The sequence below is a fragment of the Macadamia integrifolia genome, unplaced genomic scaffold (assembly GCF_013358625.1).
Source record: "Macadamia integrifolia cultivar HAES 741 unplaced genomic scaffold, SCU_Mint_v3 scaffold2103, whole genome shotgun sequence".
NCBI lineage: Eukaryota > Viridiplantae > Streptophyta > Magnoliopsida > Proteales > Proteaceae > Macadamia > Macadamia integrifolia.
In genome coordinates, this window is record NW_024868511.1 from 36,098 (window position 1) to 59,837 (window position 23,740).

Genomic DNA, 23,740 nt, shown 5'->3' on the forward strand with positions numbered 1-23,740 from the left:
ATGTTGCTAGAGTTGTGAGTCAGTGTAGGACATGCCAAACTGCCAAACAACAAAAGCAAAATATGGGTTTGTACACTCCCCTACCCGTTCCCCATGCCCCATGGCAAGACTTTAGCCTAGATTTAGTGCTTGGTCTGCCAAAAATTTTGAGAAGCCATGATTCAGTTTATGTGGTTGTAGACTGCTTCTCGAAGATGGCCCATTTCATCCCACGCTCTAAGACCTCTGATGCATCCATAGTAGCCAGACTTTTCTTTAATGAGGTTGTTAAGTACCATGGGTTGCCCCTCACCATAGTGTCCGATAGGGATGTTAAGTTCACCAGTCATTTTTGGAGGACCCCATAGTTGTCACGGCGCCAAGGCGAACCAAGGCGGTGGAGGGTTGTCTAAGCGCTTAGGCGAGAAGGCGTCCGCCTTAAGGCGAACAAGGCGAACAAGTGTTATTTTTTATTTTTCTTATTTTCTAATATTATTTAGTAAGTTATATATATCTTGTATCATAAAAAATCAAGATTAAGCCATATAAAGTCATTAAAAATCAACATTTAGCCACATCAAATCATAAAAAATTAACATTAAGTCATATTAAGTTATACAGAATCAATATTTAGAGAAATGCTCTTATTCTATAATAAGTTTGATTGGTCAAATGATTTTATTTTTACATGAGACTTTTTGTATTAGTTATAACATAAAATCAGTTTTCTAACAAGTCTAAGATTACTTAAATCTGAGTTGCAATGACAAAGTTATGCTTCAATCAAACTTATTTTTAAGTGCGAGAATACTGTTAAAATCGCCTGAATGAAAATAATGTCATGAATATCAAAACAAAATATAATTTTACAGGACTTTTGGTTTTTAGCAATGTTTTAACATGATAGAATTTATAAAAATTTCATAATTGAGAAAAACCCTAGCATTTAAAAGTTGAAAATCGTCCCAATAACCAAAATCCAGTTTTTGTTCTTGGACTGGGGAGTTGACTTTTTATCCTTTTGGAATTTGATTTTTAAACTATTTTTATTGGATTCAAATAGGGGGTATTTGCTTATTTATGAATAATATCTTAAGTAGATAAATAAGTGCCAAAACACAAGGCGACATGCAGTGCAACAAGGCGGTTGTCGCCTAGGCCCCAAGCAAACCACCTAGACGACTAGTCGTCGCCTTGACAACTAAGAACCCTATGACGGATGATGAGCACGAAGCTCCATTTCTCCTCTGCTTTCTACCCTCAGACCGATGGCCAAACCGAGGTTGTCAATAGGAGCTTAGGGAATTTATTGCGTTGCCTCATAGAACACCTTACCAGTTGGGATCGAGTCCTTAGCCAGGCTGAGTTTACATATAATAGTTCTAAGAACTGTACCACTAGTCTATCCCCTTTTGAGATCTGTTCAGGATACCAGCCCCAGACACCCATAGACCTTATCCCAGTCATGTCTAGTTCTAGGACCTCACAGTCAGCCGAGTCTTTTGCTCAGCATATAGTCATATACATGATTTGCATGCAGGTATAAAACAGATAGCACTGAGCAACGAGTAATATAAGTCGAAGGCAGATGTGCACAGAAGGCTACAAGAGTTTCAAGAGGGTGATATGGTGATGGTTAGAATTAAGCCGCAACGCTTTGTTAGGGGAAAAGCAAGCAAGCTGCATGCTCGTAGCACAGATCCCTTCAAAGTACTCAAGAGGATATGTGCCAATGCGTATGTTCTTGGTCTGCCAACTAGTATGGAAATCAGTAATATTTTCAATGTTGAAGGCCTTGTCCCATACCATGGTACCTCTATCATTACCCCTTTCTATCCTAATGACTTTGAGGACTTCCCCTTCACCATTGATGAGACTATTGAACCAAACCAGCCACTTCCCGTCACCTCATTACCACTTGTGCCTATGTCGCGAGGACTGAAGAAGTTGAGAAAATCCTTGATGAGAAGATTGTGTCCACACACACTGGAGGTTCTAGAGAGTTCTTGGTTAAGTGGTCCGGAGGTTGACAACACCTGGATCACAATGCAAGAAATCCAACAACTCAACCCAAACCTGCTTGAATATTACATGAGCTTTAATTCACCGGAGGTGAATTCTTCAAAGCCGAGGAGAGTTGATGGGGACATCAAGATGTACAACTGAAGGAAGAAGAAGACCCAACCTTCTTTGTGGTTGGAGGATTAGAAGGAAGAAGAAGAAAGAAGAAGGCGAAAGAACGGGATGCTCGATCCAGCCTTTCCAGGCTGGATCGAGCCCATTTCCTTCTAAACTTTGCCAAGATTGTGTGGCCCCCACCAAATCTGATAGTTTAGTAGTTTTATTTTCTAGGATTTAGTTTATTTGAGTCTTTAAGTTAATTAGGGAACTTAGTAGTTATTCAATTGTTTTCTTTTAGAAAGTTTCATTGTTTATGAAATAACGTTTCTAGAATAATCTTTTCTTTTTAGTAACTAGTTTACTACTTATATAAGGCCATTGGCCATCTAATTTTTTAGTTAATGAATTATTGAAAAAAAAAAAAAAAAACAAAGATGGCTGCCCGCCTCCACGTTTCTCTCTCTACCTCTAACCATTCACCCCCCCCCTTTTTTTCTCGATCTCTCTCTCAGTTCCCTCTTCTCTGTCCTGCTATTCTCTTCTCTCGCCTCCCTCTCTGTCTCTTCCAATTTTTCTACTACTGCTGTTTACTGTCTACTGCTACCGACTGCTCTCTGCTACTGCTGTTTTCTCTCCGCTACTGCTGTTTAGTCTCTGTTGTTGCTGCTGTTATTCTCTGTTGCTGTCGCTGCACTATTGCAGCTACTGTTTGCAACAATCGAAGGCCATACTACGTGGATAGATCATCACCTGGGCTGCTGCTGATCTCCTTTCAATAATCAGACTACTGCTGGACACTATCATCGAAATCTGGGTTGTTTTCTTTATTCTCAGACCTGGGCAGCAAGCAAGTGTAGAATGAACCTTCCCATTCCCCCATTATCCCCTCACTATTTGCTCCATTAACTTCCATTAAAACCCTCCCCCTTTTAACCAATTGTTTAACCTTATTTGCACCACTATTTACCTTAGATATTGCTGATTTTCTAATCACAAGTATGATTGATTTTGGAGCATATAATTTGGTATCTTTATTTATCTTTGGTGCTTAATAGGCTAGTGTAATAACATAATTTAGCTTGTTGTTATGTTCCCTACCCCACGTTCCCCCTTGACACTTGAGTGAGTTCATGTGTTTTTCTTCCTAGATTATTATTGCTCTTTATTACTTTGTTCATTAGCCTCACTTTATTTTGCATGTAATCTTGTTTTTTGAGCTTCCTTTATCCTATCCAACCCAAGTCCCTTGAGTTTGCCTTACCTAGTTAGTTAACCTCGTAGGAAACCTAGTCACCTAGGAACCCCCTACATCACCTCCCCTATAGACTTGTATACTCCCAATCCCTTAGAAAATTTCCCCAATAAAACGGAGCTACCCCCCCCCCCTCTTGGAGACTTAAACCAATAGTTTACAGGAATCATGTAGGAAGTCTGCTACCAACCAATGATTGGGAAGCCTTCAACCTATTCCAACCATGGTTCCTAGCCAAGCATCTAAACCATAAGGCCTTGTGTAGTCGTGTATACTGAGAAGTCTAACAAGGTGATGTGATGTAGATCCACATTCATTATGGACTGCCACAAGAGGAGAGGCCAGCCCAAAGTGGGCTAATCGATCTCCACTTAAAGCCTGCATAAGATCACTTAAATGGCTATTAATACATTAAGTTATGACATTAGTAAATAAGGGCCCATTGGGGCCATCGATTTAGGCACTTATTAAGTTATTAAATAATTAACAAGGCCCATTGGGCCCATCGATTGTGACTTGCCCATTAGTGGCTATTAGTTTAATGACTAGTTAGTTTCCTACTCCAATTGGGGTTCTAGTCTAGTCCTATTTGGAGTCCAACTCCTATTATGTAATGGCTGATAATAGCTAGTTCTGTCTTCTATATATAGAGGACCTCATGTACTCTCAATGCTCAGATTTGAATAATGAATGATTGAGGTCAATTGCTTACACAGCCGGAATAGCTGTAGGTGAGATGCCCGGGCGGAAATAGCCACCCCCACCCACACTTGTCTTGTTCTTTGTTTTCTTCTTTACTTCAGTTTTCTGTTCACCATTTGCAGTTCTTGTTTACTGCTTTTGTGAGAAGTTCAGATCTGTAAGGCTATCAAAAACCAGGATCGACAAGCCAAGAATGCCCATTCTTAAACCAGCCAATGCTCCCTCTCATTCCCATTCTGTGATCTGATCAACCAGCCATCCAGCAGGAGTGTTCTAGGCCTTCTGAGGATTAATCATCCTCACTTGAGCACTGATAAGGAATCCAGCCACTGTTCTTACAGAATCTCCCTTATTTCTCTCTCCAAGGTCAGAAATCAAGAAGATCCATAACTTTCTGGTCAGCCAACAGAATCAGCCCATATTTGTAGGTTTTATTCCTCACATCAGGGGCTGCCATCGACCCAAATTGCAACCTCATCAGAGGCCTATAGACCTAGCCGCAGGTAACCTCCTATACCCTAGCCACCCTAGCCACGGGGGTGTCTCTCTCTCTTGGGGTTTGGCTACTGTATTGTTCTTGAATCTTTGGGGAGTCAATTCTAGTCCTTATTCCTTTGTTTTCCTAGTTTTACTTTTGATTTTGTCAAGCTAATTAAAGAGCCTTATTTGATATGGGGTTTGGAGTTGTAATCTGTTGGGAGTAGTTTACTTATAACCTACTTCTACATTAAGTGGTATCAGAGCTACGGTGGAAGAAAGCTCCAAACAAATTACACTGGAGGATGTGATGAAATCCTTCCAAGCAATGACTGTAAGAATGGACAATATAGATCAACAACTATCTAAACTGAAAGGGACTACAGCTGCTCAGTCTAACACAGTCAACAACACTAATACTGTACCAAGAAGGATCACTTTCAAGCTCGAAGGAACATACCAGCTCGAGGGGAAGAGTTTGATGAATATGAAGGTAACCAATTTCACCATGATGATACACATAAGGTAAAATTAGAATTGAAGGAGTACAATGGAAATCATGATCCCTTCTACTTCCATGATTGGCTGAACTCTTTTGATGATTACTTTCAATGGTACCGTATGTCTGAAGAAAGAAAGGTCCAACTAGCTATCACGAAGCTGACAGGTGGTGCTAAGGATTGGTAGAAAGCTGAAGAGAGTAAACTCACTCGCAGACATAGAGAGCCTCGCAATTGGGAAGAACTTAAACTCATGCTCAGAGAGATCTATCTGCCTCCAACGTACCGACGCCGTCTCTATGACATGCTCAACACTCTTTGACAAGGTACCCTGACTACAGAAGAATATATTGATAAGTTGAATGATTTACTTTCACGAACAGGTGCATATCATGAAGATGGAGAGCTGCTTATATCCCGATTCAAATTGGGATAACGACATGATATTCGTGATAAACTTGGGGTGATCGAATTGCCATCATTGAATGCATGTATTGAAAAATCCTTAGAGGCGGACTTGCTCAAATAAATTCCTTGACGTTCCTAATCATCAGTTCATGATTCTAAGGTCCACATGACTAGTGGAAAGACAATCATTGCTACAAACAAAGTCCCACCAGCCATGTTGGACAAGGGGAAAGCACCAATGACTTATAAAGAAGGAGAAATCAAGTGTTTCAATTGCAAAGGTTTTGGTCACATTACCAAATTTTGCCCCTACTGACAGATCACCAACTCCGTTATTGCTGCACTTGAAGCCAATCCAAAGATGCTAGTGTGTGACCCACAACTTGACGATGATTGGATGACCAATATCACCACTGAAGACAAAGAGGAAGGTGCTGAAATTGTAGGTGAGTAGGATGATCTATGGTATCTATATTGTGGACATCATTGCCAACACTGATGAAGACACAATCACTGAAGAGGAACTTGAAGAGCCTAAGACAGAGCAAGAGCAAGTGCAAGGTGAGCTAGAAGGCGATCCCATGGACACCACTGAAGACGTTGAAGTTGAGCACGTGAACTACATCATTCCCTCAAAATATCTTGAAGACCATCAGCCAATGCCTCTACAATTACATCCATGTGATTAAGGAGTTGCCTGAATTTGTTTATGGATTGCTAATGGACGTACACCATGTGGCATTCTTTCTCACTCTAGACAATTTGAGGACGAATTTTTTCTAAGAGGGCGAGTTGATGTAGATCCACATCCGACTGCCACAGGAGGAGAGGCCAATCCAAAGTGGGCCAATCGATCTCCACTTAAAGCCCACTTAAGATCACTTAAGTGGCTATTAATACATTAAGTTATATCATTAGTAAATAAGGGCCCATTGAGCCCATCAATTTAGGCACTTATGTAATTAAGTTATTAAATAATTAATGAGGCCCATTGGGCCTATCGATTGCAACTTGCCCATTAGTGGCTATTAGTTTAATGACTAGTTAGTTACCTACTCCAATTGGGGTTCTAGTCTGGTCCTATTTGGAGTCCAACTCCTATCATGTAATGGCTGCTAATAGCTAGTTCTGCCCTCTAGATATAGAGGAGCTCAGGTACTCTCAATGCTCAGATTTGAATAATGAATGATTGCAGTCAATTGCTTAAACAGCCGGGGTAGCTATGGGTGAGATGCCCGGGCGGAGATAACCACCCCCACCCACACTTGTCTTGTCCTTTGTTCTCTTCTTTACTTCAGTTTCTGTTCACTATTTGCTGTTCTTGTTTACTGCTATTGTGAGAAGTTCAGATCTGTAAGGCTATCAAAAACCAGGATCGACAAGCCAAGAATGCCCATTCTTGAACCAGCTGATCCTCTCTCATTCCCATTCTGTGATCTGCTCAACCAATCATCCAGCAGGAGTGTTCTAGGCCTTCCAAGGATCAATCGATCCTCACTTAAGCACTGATAAGGAATCCAGCCACTGTTCTTAAAGAATCTCCCTTATTTCTCTCTCCAAGATCAGAAATCAAGAAGATCCATAACTTTCTGGTCAGCCGGCAGAATCAGCCCATATTTGTAGGTTTTATTCCTCACATCAGGGGCTGCCATCGACCCAAACAGCAGCCTCATCAGAGGCCTATAAACCTAGCCGCAGGTAATCTCCTATCCCTAGCCACAGTGGTGTTTCTCTCTCTTGGGTTGATTCTTCATTGGGGTTTGGCTACTGTATGGTTCTTGAATCTTTGGGGAGTTAATTCTGGTCCTTATTCCTTTGTTTTCCTAGTTTAACTTTTGATTTTGTCAAGCTAATTAAAGAGCCTTATCTGATATGGGGTTTGGAGTTGTAATCTGTTGGGGGTAGTTTACTTGTAACCTACTTCTACATTACAAGGCCATACATGAAGCATTATTTTCAGTGACTTCAGCAACTATTGCAGACAGATTTTCACTGAAAGCTACTCTTTCATCCACCCAAAACACTAGAAGAACATCCTGCAATTACTAGGATCCAGAACAAATATGAGATGATCTATACCATGATCTTTCTGTGTAAATGTTCCTTTCATACTATGCAGAACAAATATACCAGTAGAAAATGCTTTTTGGGGTAAAGCATTCATGAATATATGCACAAGACGTCAGTATTATCTCATGACATTTTTGTTTTCAATAATATTTTACATATGACTTCTAATGACAAATAATTAGAAGAATTGCAAGATAAAAAAAATTAAGTAAAAAAGAATTAAACCAACAGAAACTTACTCTGGGGCCATGTATCCAAATGTACCCACCAGACGTGTAGGCATTGAATTTCCAACTTCTGTCAGTTTTGCTAACCCAAAATCTGCAACCTAAAAGATAACAATTTAATTTATTAAAAAGGCAAAAAAAATTACAATGTCTGCCTCTTAGCTAGAGGGATTTTCACAACCTTGGCATGATAGTTGTTGTCTATCAAAATGTTAGCTGATTTAATGTCACGATGGATATAGACAGGAACAGTATGCTCATGGATGTATTCAAGACCTCTTGCTGAATCAAGGGCAATTTGTACCCTAGTAGACCATGGAAGTGGATCCTTCCCTGAACGCAGAGAAAAGTAATCACATCCAATACATTGAATGAACTATAAGCAGTTAAAGGTGTTCAATTGTTGTCACTTGTCAGATAAAAATTGCATGCAGCACGGTTGTGTAGTACTGTTCATACCTGAACCACGCAAATGTTGGCTTAAATTGCCATTCTCAATAAACTCATATACCAGAAATAAACAATTCTCAACACAGTATCCTATTAAGCGCACCTGCATTGGATTTTAATGGATGAGTCGCATATAATCAATGCAAACTAAACAAGTACTCCTACCAAGGATCATCTAGACAAAATGAAGCAAGTCAAAGCCGTCATTCAATCACAAAATATGGATAGCGATCAGAACATTTGTTGAAAAGTAAGTTTTGATTGTCAGATAGCGTATATCTGTCAGTCCAAGCTAATGTATTGATCGCATTTTTACTCTCAAAAGTCCGGTATGTAAGCGGGGCCAGGATAGAGCAAGGTAGTGGTAGGCCCAGCCCACAGGTTTTTGGTCAAGGTCTGGGCTCAGGCCAAGTTGGACATTGCGGGCCTTGGGCTGCCATATATAGTCACAGTTTGATATTATATGTGTACAATACTCACATATATAGGCATGAATATGCATAGTTTACAGTTTGGGCATGGGCTGGGCCATTGAGCTTGGTGGAAGCCAATCCAGCCTGGTCCTGATATTCGGGCTCAGACCAAGTCATAAAAAGGCTAATTCAGGGCCCAGCCCAAGTTTCATCAGGGAGAATTGGCTTATTTGCAAACAATAACTGCAGAAGAATCACCAACAGCAAAAGCTACTAATTGACCAATAAGTTATGCAAGTTCAATGACAAAGAGAACATTGCATCACTTTATCACAATTCACAATAGCACAGAAGAATGGGAATGTGCTATCCCAAAAAAATCACATGCATCAAAGCAAAGGACCTAAATTCTAGGTACCATACAAGATAAACCAATCCTTGTGTAAGGATGGGAATGATTGTAAGGCTTCATAGATTGAGTACTCTCTCTCTCTCTCTCTCTCTCTCTCTATATATATATATATATATATGTATACATATATATGTGTGTGTGTGTGTGTGTGTGTGTGTGTGCGTGCGTGCGTGTGTGTTAGGGGGGCAAAGGGTGTCATGGATACCACAAGATTTTTTAAAATCCGGAGATACTAATATAGAAACTGTGGCAAGGCATGGGATAGTGACCAATACCTATGGCCAATTGGTCCCCCAGTTTGTCAATCCCAGTGAGATCTGTGATTTCCACGAGGGTATGCGCTACCATTTGTCATACACAGGTATCAAGACACAGAAATCAAGCTACTCTACAGAGCTTAACAATGTATACTATCGGAAATGCTGGAACTGATTTATGTAAGAGCATATGAAAAAAACAACCAAATATTTGCTAGTAGATCAGGAGAGCTGCTGACCATGGAAACATTATATGCAATCTAATGCATATATAACAACAACTACAAACTCAGCCTTACCCCAACTTAATGGGGTTGATCACATGGATCCATGCAAAACAGAGGGAGGTTAAACTGAGGTCCAAAAATAAAATAAAATAAAATGATGGATGAGAAATGCGATGAGAATTGAGAAATGAGAAATGAGAAATGAGAAATGAAAATAAAAAATGAAAAATGAAAGTAAGAAGAAAGAGGCACACCCCAGCAAGTTAGAAGAATCACAACTACATGAATCCTAGCCCTCCAATTGATGCAAAATCGTAGTTGAACCGGATCAACCCATCTGGCAATTTAGAACAAGACAAACCGGGTCCAATTGGGTTTTGTTCAGCAAGAAAATTTAAGATTTATTTGGGAAGATATTATGTCCATAGTTTTTAAGGCGCTGCTAAGGCGACGCCTTACTAGCGCCTTGGCGCTGATGCGGTCTAGAGATGGTAAGGCAGTGCTCCACCTTACGTGAAGTGGCGCCTTATGGATTTTTTTTTTTTTAAACACATTTTAAAATTACTTGATGAAGATTCCAAATATAGATTTTTTATTGGTAGATCTATGATTTTATTAACACTTGAGATGTATAGGATCAACTTTACTCCACCAAAAATAATCAAAACAAACAAAACAAAAACACGATTCACAAACAGGGTTTGGATTTTGTCAAGGGTTTTAAGAAAGGGCTTTGAGAAGGAATCAAGGAACAAGGAAGAACCACTTATCTAGGCGACCATTTTGCTCCGGTAGCAGTGAGTTTGCTCTGGTAGCGGTGAGCTTCATTCTTCATTGACAGGAGTAGAAATATAGTGGATGATCTTAGGGCTTAGGCACTCATTTTGACATCATAGAGGTAAGTATAATAAATACTTGTATTTTTTATGGCTTCTTTTCTTTATTTTTATAATTTTGCTTCATAATTATGTATTTATATTATATGTTAATATGTTATGATGATTGATGATTGATGAAGATGAACTTAGTTTATTCACTTTATTGATTTGTTTTCTTGATGAATATCTTACATTGGTATGAATATGAACCTTTAATATTTATTTAACATATGAGTAATAGGATTCAACTAGGATTTGAGCCAAATAGATTGGTTTTATAAAAAAATTACACAGGAACGCTTTAGTCAATAAGGCGACGCTTTATGCCCGCCTTATCGCTAAGGCGCTCCGAAAGACCCTCAAACACCTCCGTCGCCTTACCGCCTTAAAAACTATGATTATGTCATCCTTTACTTTGGTAGGCTACATAGGAAGTTATTCAGGGAAATTTTTATTTTCTTGCTAGTTTTATTTTATTTTCTTTATTTTAGGAAGTTAGTTAGATACATAGGGGATTCTTTAGTTTCCATTTCAGTTAGTTTCCGTTAATTGTTTTGACTTTTATTCATTAAATTGAACATGTTATAGGGTAGAGTTCTCAGAGTTGATGAATGAATTTATTGAGTACTTATGGTACAGCGTAGGTGCAATAACAATGATCTTGTGACCTCTCTCTCTCTCTCTCTCTCTCCCCTTCATCATCTTCTTCTTCTTCTTTTCTCTCCTTCCCCATCAATCGATTACTAATTCCTTTTTCTTAATGACACGCAACCTCTCCGGCTGCCATGTTTCGAAGTGGGTTTTGGTGACCAATAGAAATCTATAGATCTCCTTCATCCCATCTTTTTCTTTAATAAGATTTTGGGTGTCAGTTCATCATTGAAGGGCAACTCTAACCCTAGAATCTTATGCCTGAAAGTGACCACTGGTGTGAGATATAAACTAATTTCAGAACTGATCCCTACCCTAAAGCCAGGTTTTGTTTCAGGCTCTTCCGCCATCCTTCCAGCCTGCAGATCCAAGTGAACATCTTGTGGGTTTGATAGAGCTTCTTGAGTACCTTCGCCCGAAATTTCAGGCCAAACGGAGGCCTGCTGAAGAACTTCTCCCAATTTGAAATACAACTTAAACAATTGTTCTGTTGTGTTTAGAGGTTGAAGTCTTGAAGACAACCTTAACATCAGGTCGTGGCTTGTTCTAACAACCCTTATTTCTTATTTCCAGATTATTGCCCCTAATTTTCCCTCCTCATTACAACCTGCCATTAACTTGTTTGCCTTTCCTAGTTTGTCCCTGAACAAAAAATGGTAATTCCTTTCAAATCCCTTTGCTTCTTTAGTTGCCAATAGCCACTTGAGAGTTCTGGTATGTTACAAGACTACCACTAGTTATGATATTTGTGCTATTTGTTAATTTAGTGGGTCCTAAGCTCCAAATAGGGTTTTGTACCCCAAATCCGCATCACCAATAAGCTCTATCCAAGATTCCACGGTCATAATTGGGACGAGACCTAGACTATGCTTGTCATTCCTCACAACTTCTCCTATGGTCATTTTAGGCCTACCCCTAGCTCTTTCAGCAAATTCAACTGGAAGTAGATCACTCCTCCTTACTGGGGCGTCCCCAAGCCTCCGTTGAACATGAACATACCACTTCAAACGACTTTCTCGGAGTTTGTCATTGATCGGGGCAACTCCCAAATCAGCTCTAATATGTTCATTCATCACTTTATCCTTCCTAAATTTGTTGCATATCCATCTTAACATCCTCATCTTTGCTTCACATAGCTTCTCTATGACGCTTCTTAATTACCCAACATTGCGCCCCATATATCATAGCCAATCGCACAAGTCCTATAGAATTTCCCTTAAAATTTCAAAGGAATATGTCGATCACAAAATACTCCAGTCACACTTTTCCACTTCATCCATCCCACTTTAATTCTTTATGAAACATCATCCTTTATGTCATCTTCTTTATTTATGGTTGACCCCAAATATCTAAAATAGTCACTTTGTTGTATCTCTCTCCTTAATTTTCACCATAGTTGTCACAGCGTCGAATCAATCTAAAGCGGTGGAGGGGTGGCTAATCGATTTGGCAATGAATCGTCCGTTATGGCGTTGCCATGGCGGTCAAATCGCCCATGTGTCATTTTTTATTTTTCCTATTTTCTAAAGTTATTTAGTATACTACTTTTTTATTTTCCCTATTTTCTAAAGTTATTTGGCATGCTACAAACATACAATATATACCCTATAACATATAAAACCAACATTAAGCAACATCAAATCATAAAAAATCAACATAGCCCTATCAAAATCACCCTGCATTTTACAAAAAATCGATCACCTAGTGAATCAGGAGTGACCTGGCGTCCATGGCGGTGCCATGGCGACGCCTATCAGCCAATGGCGACCACCATTTGTGAGTCACGTAAATCGTAGCACTGCCATGAACTTCTTTTTTCGCTAGGAAGCCAAATCGCGGCCTTGGCGACGCCATGACAACTATGATTTTCACCATATCATTATCCATCATAGTGTGACTAAAATTACACCTCATATACTCCGTCTTTGTTCTACTAATCTTAAAGCCTCTTATTTCCAAATTTGATCTTCATAGCTCTAATTTAGAGTTAATCCCTACTTTTGTCTCATCCACCAAAACATTATCATTAGCAAAGAGCATACACCATGGGACCTTGGCTTGAATGTTCTTGGTTAAGTCATCCATAATAAGTGCAAACAAATAAGGGTTTAAGGTTGATCCCTGAAGCAACCTAAATTATAATTGAGAATTCCTTGCACTGACCTCCTATAGATCTCACACTAGTCACCACACTCTCATACATATCTTTAATAACATCCACATATTTAACCGACAACCCTCTCTTCACTAGAACATGTTGGATTAAATCTCTAGGACTCTGTAATAAGCTTTTTCTAGGTCAATAAATACCATATGGAGATCCTTTTTGCTATCTATATAACTTTCCATGAGCCTCCTCAATATGTAAATAGCATTTGTTGTGGAACCACCAAGCGTAAGACCAAGTTGGTTCATCGAGATATGAGTTTTTCTCAGACGGGCCTCAATAACTTTCTCCCATAATTTGGTAGTATAATTCATTAGCATTATGTTTCTATAGTTATTACAGCTTTGAATATCACCTTCACTATTGTAGATCAGGACCACAATGCTCTCCTCCATTCATCTGGCATCTTCCATGCATTCATATATGGAAACCAAAATATTACAAAATACTGAACATAAAAGAGACTAATCATGAGTATAAATGAAATGTTTATCGTTGGCTGCAACATACAATGTCATAGAGTTCACAAGGTAGATCCCCTCTAGATGTACCATCCAGCATGATGCAGATAAGTCACTTAATGGGCTTATTTTATTGGAAATAAGCATTGGGTTGGGTTATAAATGTGTTGGGCCTTTGATCCCATGGTTTTCTTTGTAATTACCACTTTAATGTGCTTAAAATATGGGTAGAAAATAGGAAAACGGGATTTAATTCATTAGCTTAGTTAGAGTTCTATTTTGAGTCTATTTCCTTTGTTATTTCAGTTTCCTAGTCAGTTTATATTTCTCAATTAGTTAAGGATTGGGTTAGGCCTTTCTTTTTTGGTGTTTTGAGTCAGTTTTGAGTCTTCTATATAAGTTTGTAAGGGGCTACAACATTGAAGACGAAATCGGTTAAATGAAAAAAAAGAAAGCTATGCTAGAAAACCGCGAGATGTTATGCTGTGAGAGACAACTTGGGTGAGATTGAGATACTCAACCCAACCTATTCCCCATACCCCCAATCTTCCTTTCATTCTCTATTTTCTGTTTTATAATTGATGCAGATAAGTCACTTAATGGGCTTATTTTATTGCAAATAAGCCTTAGGTTGGGTTATGTATGTGTTGGGCCTTTGATCCCATGGGTTTTCTTTGTAATGGACCACTTTAATGAGCCTAAAATGGGTAGAAAGTAGAAAAATAAGATTTAATTTATTAGTTTAGTTCGAATCCTGTTTTGAGTTTATTTCCTTTATTATTTCAGTTTTCTAGTTAGTTCAGGTTTCCCAATTAGTCAAGGATTGGGTTAAGCCTTTCTTTTTTAGTGTTTGAGTCAGTTTTGAGTCTTCTATATAAGTTTGTAAGGGGCCACAACATTGAACACGAATTTGAATGAAAAACAAAAAGTTGTGTTGAAAAACTGTGAGATGCAGTGTTGTGAGAGACAGCTTGGATGAGATGCCCTAGGGAAGAGCGAGATACTCGACCCTACCTATTCCCCTACCCCCATTCTTCCCTTCATTCATTTATTTTTGTTTTGTTCATACTATTTGTCATACTATCTGATTTTTATTGAATTTACTAAAGATCCTACCTGGGATTAGATCACTTGTGAACCAATCTTACATTATTTGGTATTAGAGCTTAGCCTAAAAGGATGGAGCCACGTGATTTTCGTGAAAATCTTTCTTCATACATGTTCCTTAATTGGGTAAAAAAATTGTACGTCTACTTTGATTCCCACAACTTGACAGAGGCACGACGACTTCAATATGCTTACTCCCAAATGAGTGATTGTGTTCGAATCAAATGGAGAGTCTGTGAAAGGCGACTTCAAGCTCAAGGGCGTGAGCCTAGAACTTGGGACCAGATGGAGTATGAGTTAGCAGGCATGTACCTATCTAAGCAAGAGTGAAGAATGTACTTCCCGCCACCAGATTTTCAAAAGCCACCCAGAATTGACAAGAGCATGAAAGAATCATCGGCCTCTATTGCATAACTCATTGTAAAGGAACAACAAGAGAAGACACCTCCGACCAGTGAACGAGAGTCAGATGTTGAGGTTAGTGTTGGTGAAAATCCAGCCACTCCTACTGTCGAGGAAGAGGTACTCACTGATGTTCCTATCAAAGAGATTAATGTGGATGAAGTAGAAAGCAACATAGACACAATTGTGGACAAGGAGATTGAACCCAAGGAGAATGGTGCTTCAACATCTGTGATGACTGTGAACAGCCAAGAGGAAGATCCTAAGGAGCTTGAGATTGAAAGAACACATTGGTTGAAGGCGTTCATGTGGATGATCCCATGAATAAATTTGAGGTTGTCGAAGCTAAGCATGTGGAGTTCGTCATCCATTAAAGTATCGTGAAGATCGAGCTCCTCATATTCTAGACTACTGACTACATCCTTATTATCAAAGAGTTACCTGAATTTTTCTACGGCTTGAAAAAGGACGTGCACCATTCTATAATCACCCTTACGCTCTACAAAATTCAATGACGAATTTTTTCTAAAAAATGGCGAATTGATGCAGATAAGTCACTTAATGGGCTTATTTTATTGCAAACAAACCTTGGGTTAGGTTATGTATGTGTCGGGCCTTTGATCCTATGAGTTTCTTTGTAATGGGCCACTTTAATGGGCCTAAAATAAGGTAGAAAGCAGAAAAACGGGATTTAATTTATTAGTTCAGTTAGAGTCATGTTTTGAGTCTATTTCCTTTGTTATTTCTGTTTCCTAGCCAGTTTAGGTTTCCCAATTAGTTAAGGATGGGGTTAGGCCTATCCTTTTAATGTTTGAGTCAGTTTTGAGTCTTCTATATAAGTTTGTAAGGGGCCACAACATTGAACACGAATTTGACTGGAAAGAAAAAAAAAAAAAAAACTTTGTGCTAGAAAACTGTGAGATGCAGTGTTGTGAGAAACAGCTTGAGTGAGATGCCCTAGGGAAGAGTGAGATACTCAACCCAACCTATTCCCCTACCTTCATTCTTTTATTTTTGTTTTGTTCATACTATCTGATTTTATTGAATTTATTACAGATCCTACCTGGGATTGGATCACTACCTATTCCCCTACCCCCATTCTTCCCTTCATTCTCTATTTTCAATTTTATTCATTCAATCGGTCCCTGAATTTGATTTTTATTGAATTTAGTAAAGATCCTACCTTGGATTGGATCACTTGTGACCCAATCTTACATTACAACAGAGTAGAATGTCTGGCCTCTACCTATCTATTTCAAAAACTGAAGGCTACCTTAAGCATGTGCAACCACATGGTAACAGTCTCCACAAACAAAAGTCATTCCTCAACAGAATCACATGTCAAAAGAGGACAACTAATTAGTAGTTTTTTTAAATGAATAAATATATATATATATATATATATATAAACCTGAGGAGAAGAAGAATATACAAGGGACGATTACTCAGTTATTGTCTACACTAATATTAATCCGCGCTCTCCCTGATAAAAATCCTTCATTAATTCATCAATGCACTTGTCATATTGGCAAATAGCAATGGACGCAGCAGCCAAAAATGGAGATCCAAAGGATACAACCTCTTTGAAGGAGAGAAGCAATATAGGAAAACATTAACTACCAATCTAGCAAAATACTAACTAAATATATTACTACATGACATATATGTGACTTATGACCTTAGCTCAGTGAGCCTTGAAAGTAAAGCCTGGGTAGGGGACTAATTGCAACTTGGGTTCCACATAGAAGTCAAGTCCAACCTTCTCTTGCAAACCCCTAACCTATAAAAAGTGGGCCTAGAATTTTCAAGAGACTTACACATGGAAACTTTGAAATTTAAGTCTGCATATCTCAAAAATAGAGAAGGTAAGAATCTTAACCCTAACAATAATATCATATAGTAGACCAAAACCACTAGAAAGATGAGCATCAGTTATATAAAACATCCTCAGAACCAAGCCAGAGTACAAAAATGTGGCAGTTGTGCAATTTAGAGCTTGCAGTAGCTCGGATAAGCATCTCATATAATGCATGACTAAGGAGCACATGCCTATGGATCAATGATTCATACTAACACAAGTTTTTACCAATGCCCTTGGCCACCTCAATGGTCAAAATCTTTATGTTGTACCTTGGTAACTAGGGATCAAGTATTGGTACCTCAAAGACCTAAAAAAAAATACTAACACATGTTTTTCCTCCCCCCCCCCCCCATTTTTTTTATCGACTAAACCATTACTTTTACTAGGGCCTCGATCATACCCTTAAGAATTTGATACCCTTAGAGCTGATTTGGGAGTTGCCGCGATCAACGACAAGCTCCAAGAAAGTCGTTTGAGGTGGTTTGGCCAAGTTCAAAGAAGGCCTGAGAATGCTCCAGTAAAGAGGAGTGATCTGATTCAAATTGAAAAGAGATAAAAGAGCTAGGGGGTGGCCTAAAATGACCACAAGCGAAGTGGTGTGATGTAGATCAAGCATGAGGAAGGGAAGAGTGAACAGAAAACGTTGTTCATGAGTTACTGTTCATGTGAACAGTAACCACGAACACTGTTTAAGTGATTAGTAATGGTGCCCCATATGGTCCTTCCAGAAGCATGCCAACTGTCCCATCTGATTTGGAAGGAGAAGTCAGGAAAAGTTCAAGATCCTGCCTATCAATTTCAGTAATAGTAGCTCCTAGCATTTGTTTCCTTTTTTATTTTTACGTTAGTTTCCTATTTTAATTACTTTCTAATTGTAAGTTGAACTCACCCCTTTATAAGGAGCTGTTGTAATCAATTGAAAAGTTAATGAAAATTTGAGTTTTCAGAAAAAAAAAAAATGATGGCTTATGCTGGTTTGTTGTGGGATGCAGTTGGGTGAGATGCCCATTCACTAATTCTTCTCCTCCTCCTCAACCCCTCCATCACATTCTCTTTCTTTTCTAATTTTCCTTTTATTTGTTCGCTGTGAGAGAGTACTTGAGTGATCAAAGCAAGCTTGTTGAAGTTCACAAGCTCCATCAAAATACAAGTTTGAAGGCTATTAAGGCCTTTAGCTGCTGCTACTGCAGAATTCCATAAAGTTTCCATTTTCATTCTTCGAGCATGACTTCCCAACCAGCCATCAGTCGAGCTCATCTTTTGAAGGATAGGTGGACATCATACGAGGGACCTTTGCTCCAAATTTGAGGTTCACCGAAGTCTACAATCTTAAGATATCGAAAGTTGTCAAAAGTTTCCAAATTCTTATCAACAACATAACTCTCAATTCAACCATTGGAATTGTCTCATCTTTTGAGGGATTGTAGATCTTCATCTACCCCAAGTTTCAGCTCCATCTGAGTCACGATTTGTGAGATTTCATACTTCTCCCTATTCAGCCAGATTTTTAAGATCCTGCCTGGGATTAGGTCATATGTGATGTAGTCATCAGCTGGTCACGAATTAAATTCATATTCATTAAGAAAGAGCACAAGGAAAGCATATTGAGGGTGATTAGCAAAGGAATTTCATTCATATAGGAGGGTTGCCACATATGAATATATACTTTTCTCCTCTCGACTCAACCAAGCTGAACAACTTCCAGAACTCCTTAGCTACCATTTTTGTTGAATATCGAGATTGCACGGACTTGTTATCTGATAATAAACCTCTTTAGGCGTAAAATATGAATATGCAAGCCTTTGAAGAAATTTTCCGCAATGATGAAAGCATGAACATGCGGAAGATAATACAACAGCTGAATGTTAAAGGGAAGTTGATTCAGTTGTTGTAGATCGAAGAAGGAAGAAGAGAAGAAAGGCCAGCAAGCCTATCACATCAAGCAGCCTAGTTTGAGCACTTGTGGTTGAGCTTGGTCCACTTTATGGGCCAGGTTTAGGCCGTGACTAAGTACTTTTTTGCATAGTCCATAAGTGGGGAACAGTTCCTACTTTCTATTTTTGTCAGTTTCTAAATTTAGTATTTTGTTACTTTATTATGTAGTTGTTAGTAATAAATCGTTGTTCGCTTGAATTCTAATAGTTTTTCTTGTGTTGGCCTTCTTGAGGTTAGCCTTCTAGATGGTTACCATCTGAAGGCTGTAAGGATTCTCCTCTCCTATACAAGGGGTTTCCTATTTTGAGTTGTACCTTATTGTTACAATTCAGAAGTGTAGTAGTCCCCACGATATTATGAAGTAGAAAAATTCTGGTTCCGTTATTCAATGGCTTGTGAGATGCAGATGGACTGTGAGAAACAGTTTACCACCTTGGGGGAAGCTGGTGAGGTTTGAGTGAGACACTCAACCATCTATCCTTTTATTATTTTCTTCTTCTTCTACTTTTAAACCTGTGACTTAATTTTCTGACTTGAGTCTGCACTGATATGCCTGCAGTTCTGTGGTTCTATTTTAAGTAAGCTAACCCTGTTCAACGGTTGTTAAAGAGGAGTACTGATGTGCCATTTGTTCCTGAAGTTTCTGGAGCATTAGAGTACCTTGAGGTTCTGTTTTGGGAGTTTCTGGTCTGCTAATTCAAGGACAGGTATTCCATCATCTGATCATTGGGTTGTTGTGAAACTTGGAGGTTTCCAAGAGGTAAACACATGCTGCTATTGCTACCCTCCCCCCCCCTCCCCCTCCCCCTCCCTCCCCTCCCCTCCCCTCCCCCTCCCCCTCCCCCCAAAAAAAAAACACATGCTGCTACTGACCCTAACTAGAGCCTGATCTGACTTATGGCTAGAATAGATACACATCAGCAGTTACGAACTTCTGACATTGCTTTCTATTTGGAGAAAGTTGCTGGATTATAAGATCTGTCCATCAGATTAATTGGACTTTTTTATATATGATGGGTAGAGAAAATCAATGCTTGTTTGGTACTGTTTTGCTGTGTGAATTGGAAGATACAGCCTACTTGCTAAATTCTGGAGTTGAGTTCCTATTGTAGTTCACCCACCCATATCTCTGCCCTTGGATTGCTATGGGATTTTGGGCAACTGTTCTCACCATCCCTAGATTCAATTCAACTCTGAGGCTGATCCAATTTGTTGGTTGGCTGTCATTGATTTTCTCCTGTTCAAGCCTTTATTCATCCCCTGTGACTCTGCCTGTTGGGTTGGAATCTGTAACCTTCCTAGAGGATGAATTGATTCCATAAGAAACACTATTCAAATACATGGACCTGTCTAACCAAAAAACAAGACTTTCACTGGGTAAATACAATACCAGGTTCGAGTGATGAACATGCGTCAGAACCTTCAATTCAGCAAGGAACTCTCTTGAGGCTTGCATATCCATCTTCTTGATTGCAGCTTTCTGCATGACATGTAGGAAAAACAAAGATAAAGTCAGACATTCAACTATAAGTGGGGAGGAGACATAAAAACTATGGCAGACACTTCAATATGACCATGTAACACATGATCCTATCATATGCCTCAGCATATGAAAAATGAATCATCCAGACAGGAAATTAGGGGGTAAAAAATAGATAGTCTGTACATTCTCACACCAAAAGGGGGGTGGGGGAGGGAAGAGGCAAAGCTGTAAATATTTTCTAACACTACTGTCCACCTACTCTTTTTTCAAAAGAGAGAGAAGCCATTTAATTTCACTATCCACAAGACCAGTTTTGTTCAATTCTGAAAATGTGTAAAACCTGATTCTTGATAACCTGTATTGCAAATTTAACATTTTCAACTGAATCATGTGATATCTGACGGAAGTTTAATGAAACTTGCTCTGTATCCTCAGATGTATTCTGACGCATCAACCAGTGGTCAGGCATTACTCCTGATAAATTAATTGTGTGTGTGTGTGTTGGTTAGAAGGTCGATGGCCGCTCATGGATGTTAGTGTGTGTGTCGGTTAGATAGGTCCATGAGGGGCCATAGACCTTCTAACCGAAACAGGCACTCACATTAATAATTAGGGCTAGAATATACTGTCCATGCCATCTTAAAAAAATAATTGAAGTCACATGCTTTTAGATCCATTATTGAAAGGACTCCCCCATATAAACCAGTAGATATCCAGAATTTGAAAAATGTAGCTATTTTTTTCATATCTTATTATCTAGAATCTAATAATTTTAACTCAAATCATCAAGACGCAAAGATACATAATCCCGATTCATGCTTAAAAGGTTAATATCCATCATAAACAAGGACCAACCAAAACTTCCAGTCAAAATCTGGGATTTTTCTAGGCGAAATTCAAAACCTAGGTTTCGAGGCCCTTTTTGTGCTGCCTATTTTTACCATTTTATATCTATTCCATGAACTAATTTCACAAAAAAATAAAACACCCAAAATAGTACTTGTGGTTTGAACCGAAGTTTGCTAGTGTAGGCTAAATGTTGTTGTACAATAGCCTTATTATAAACAGTAACTATATATAATTTAGCAACTGGAAATGTAAATATGCAATTAAAACATACATTAGGTTAGGGAAATACGAGTATACAACACTCACTACTCAATACATAGAGTTTCTTGGCGGATCTAATCCACGAATTACATACCACTGAAGATGTCGTCAACGCTCCTTTAAATACAGGATATATGTATCCCATGACATATTTTGTGCCCAACGCTATGCCTATATACTAATTCTTCCAAAATTTAGATTTGAAGGGGGAGGGAAGCATTACCTTCAAGATCTAATCACGCAAATTCAAGTTGTAGAAGGTTAAATGAGTAAAAGAACACCAAAAAAAGTAAGAATAAGTAATTTGGCCAAAAACTTCCAAGTTTTCAGAAAAATCCCTGTTGTCAATGTTGAAACTTGCAAAACTCCCAACTGTTGACCGAAATTTGCGAAGCTTGTCAAAATAGGGTCAAAAACTTGTGCAAACCAGTTTCGGCCCTTGGTTTTGTCTCGGACAAGGTTGAAACCACGTTGTCTCAAACGAAAATTGCTAAGAACCATGATCATGATCAAATGCAAGACCTTGTAGACAAATGTTGACATATTTTAGCTGAATCGAAAATTGCTAAGAACAACAATCAAATACAGGACCTTGTAGACAAATGTTGACATATTTTGGCTGAATTGATGGGGATTTTTCAGTTTTGACAGGAACCACAAAAATGTCACTTTGGTCAAAACACAATAAATCCATATAAAAGCATAGTTCTTAGTTTCAATCCAAATTGACAACTCGGTTTCAACATTGTCTAAGACAAAACCAAAGACCAAAACTGGTTTGTACCAAGTTTCAACCATGTTTTGAAAGTTTAATCACTTGGTCTGGCTTGAGAGCTGAGAGTTTCACAAGTTTCGAGACTGCCAAGGGGGATTTTTCCAAAAACTTGTTTTTTTGCCAAAATCACTTGATTTCTTCCTACTTTTTGGCAACGCTCAACTCATTCAGCCCTTCTACAGCTTGGATTTATGTGAATGGAACTTGAAGGTAATAGTTTATTTCCTCAAATCTAATTTTTGGAAGAATTAGTACATAGACATAGTGTTGTGCACAAAATATGTCATGGGATGTATATGTGTAGCATTCAGAGGGATGTCAATGACATATTCAATGGTATGCAACTCGTGAATTAAACCCACGAAGAAACTCCATACATGGAGTCTAACCATGCAATGAAATTCTTCGAAGCACTTAAACACCTCACTTTTACGATGCAATAAATAAATCCAAGTAACACAGATATTGCAATCAATAGAAGTGACAAACCATTATAGCCAGACATAGAGACATGGCGGGCAAGGCCCCAAACATCAAAACGAATCAAAGCAAAAGGAACAATACTTCTATTATTAGAAATAGGATAAGCATCCCGAGTTTGTTTCGCAAAGACACATGCATCATAAGTAACCTGGTCCTAAGTACACTGTTTCCTAAGCAGAAAATAATCTAGATAAAGTTGCCCATGTGGGATGACCCAGATGACAATGCCAACTCAAAAGCTCCGATAATGCCAATTCAGAAGATGTGCGAAGTGCACTTGAAGGTCTAGTGCCCAGGTAGTAGGGACCATCACTCATTTTTCCATTGCCAATCGTTGCTTCCATCACCAAGTCCTGAAACACATAGTGAGTAGGAAAGAAAGTGACTTTATAGTCCAAATCCTTAGTAAAGAAAGTGGCTTTATGATGTAGATAGGGCTGTCAAAAGGACTCGAACTGACTAAACCATGGTTCAGTTCTGTCCCAAGTCTAGACCTGGTTTAGTCCCATCGAGCCAGCCTTGTTGGCCCCAATTTTGCACCTATGCTGGTCCACTACTGCAGCCATCACACCAGCATAGCAGTTACTTGAATAGAGCATATTTTACTTCTCTAAGTGCTCTTCTAGAAGAGCCCAAGCAGCCACCAATCCAACCTGTCCAGCAGCTTCCATGACTAGTGTTATTGTTCATGTGAGCAGTTTTTTACTCAGTAAGTTTTGCTCTTCAAAAGGATCTTCTAGAAGTTACACAACAGTCTCTTACTCAGCTCCAAGAAAATATCTCCAGCAGCCATTGATTTGGTCCATCTAGCATAATAATAGTTTCCATTTTTTTGTCCAAGTTGGTTTCCTTTTTGGTTAAGCAATTAGTTTCCAATTTGTAATCCCAGGCAGGATCTCAAAATTTGGCCCTCAACTGATTGTTGGTTGGAA

At 38.8% G+C, this 23,740-nt stretch overlaps 1 protein-coding gene across 1 annotated transcript in view; it reads right to left on the minus strand.

Moving 5' to 3' along the window:
* Window positions 1-23,740, minus strand: part of LOC122065713 (chitin elicitor receptor kinase 1-like) — a 41,031-nt gene that overhangs the window by 9,987 nt on the left and 7,304 nt on the right. The window contains exons 5-8 of the mRNA XM_042629542.1: window positions 20,348-20,437; window positions 8,196-8,289; window positions 7,918-8,069; window positions 7,749-7,837 (exon numbers count right to left, since the gene is read on the minus strand). Coding sequence (XP_042485476.1) covers window positions 7,749-7,837; window positions 7,918-8,069; window positions 8,196-8,289; window positions 20,348-20,437 — 425 coding nt within the window. The remainder of the gene's footprint in view (window positions 1-7,748; window positions 7,838-7,917; window positions 8,070-8,195; window positions 8,290-20,347; window positions 20,438-23,740) is intronic.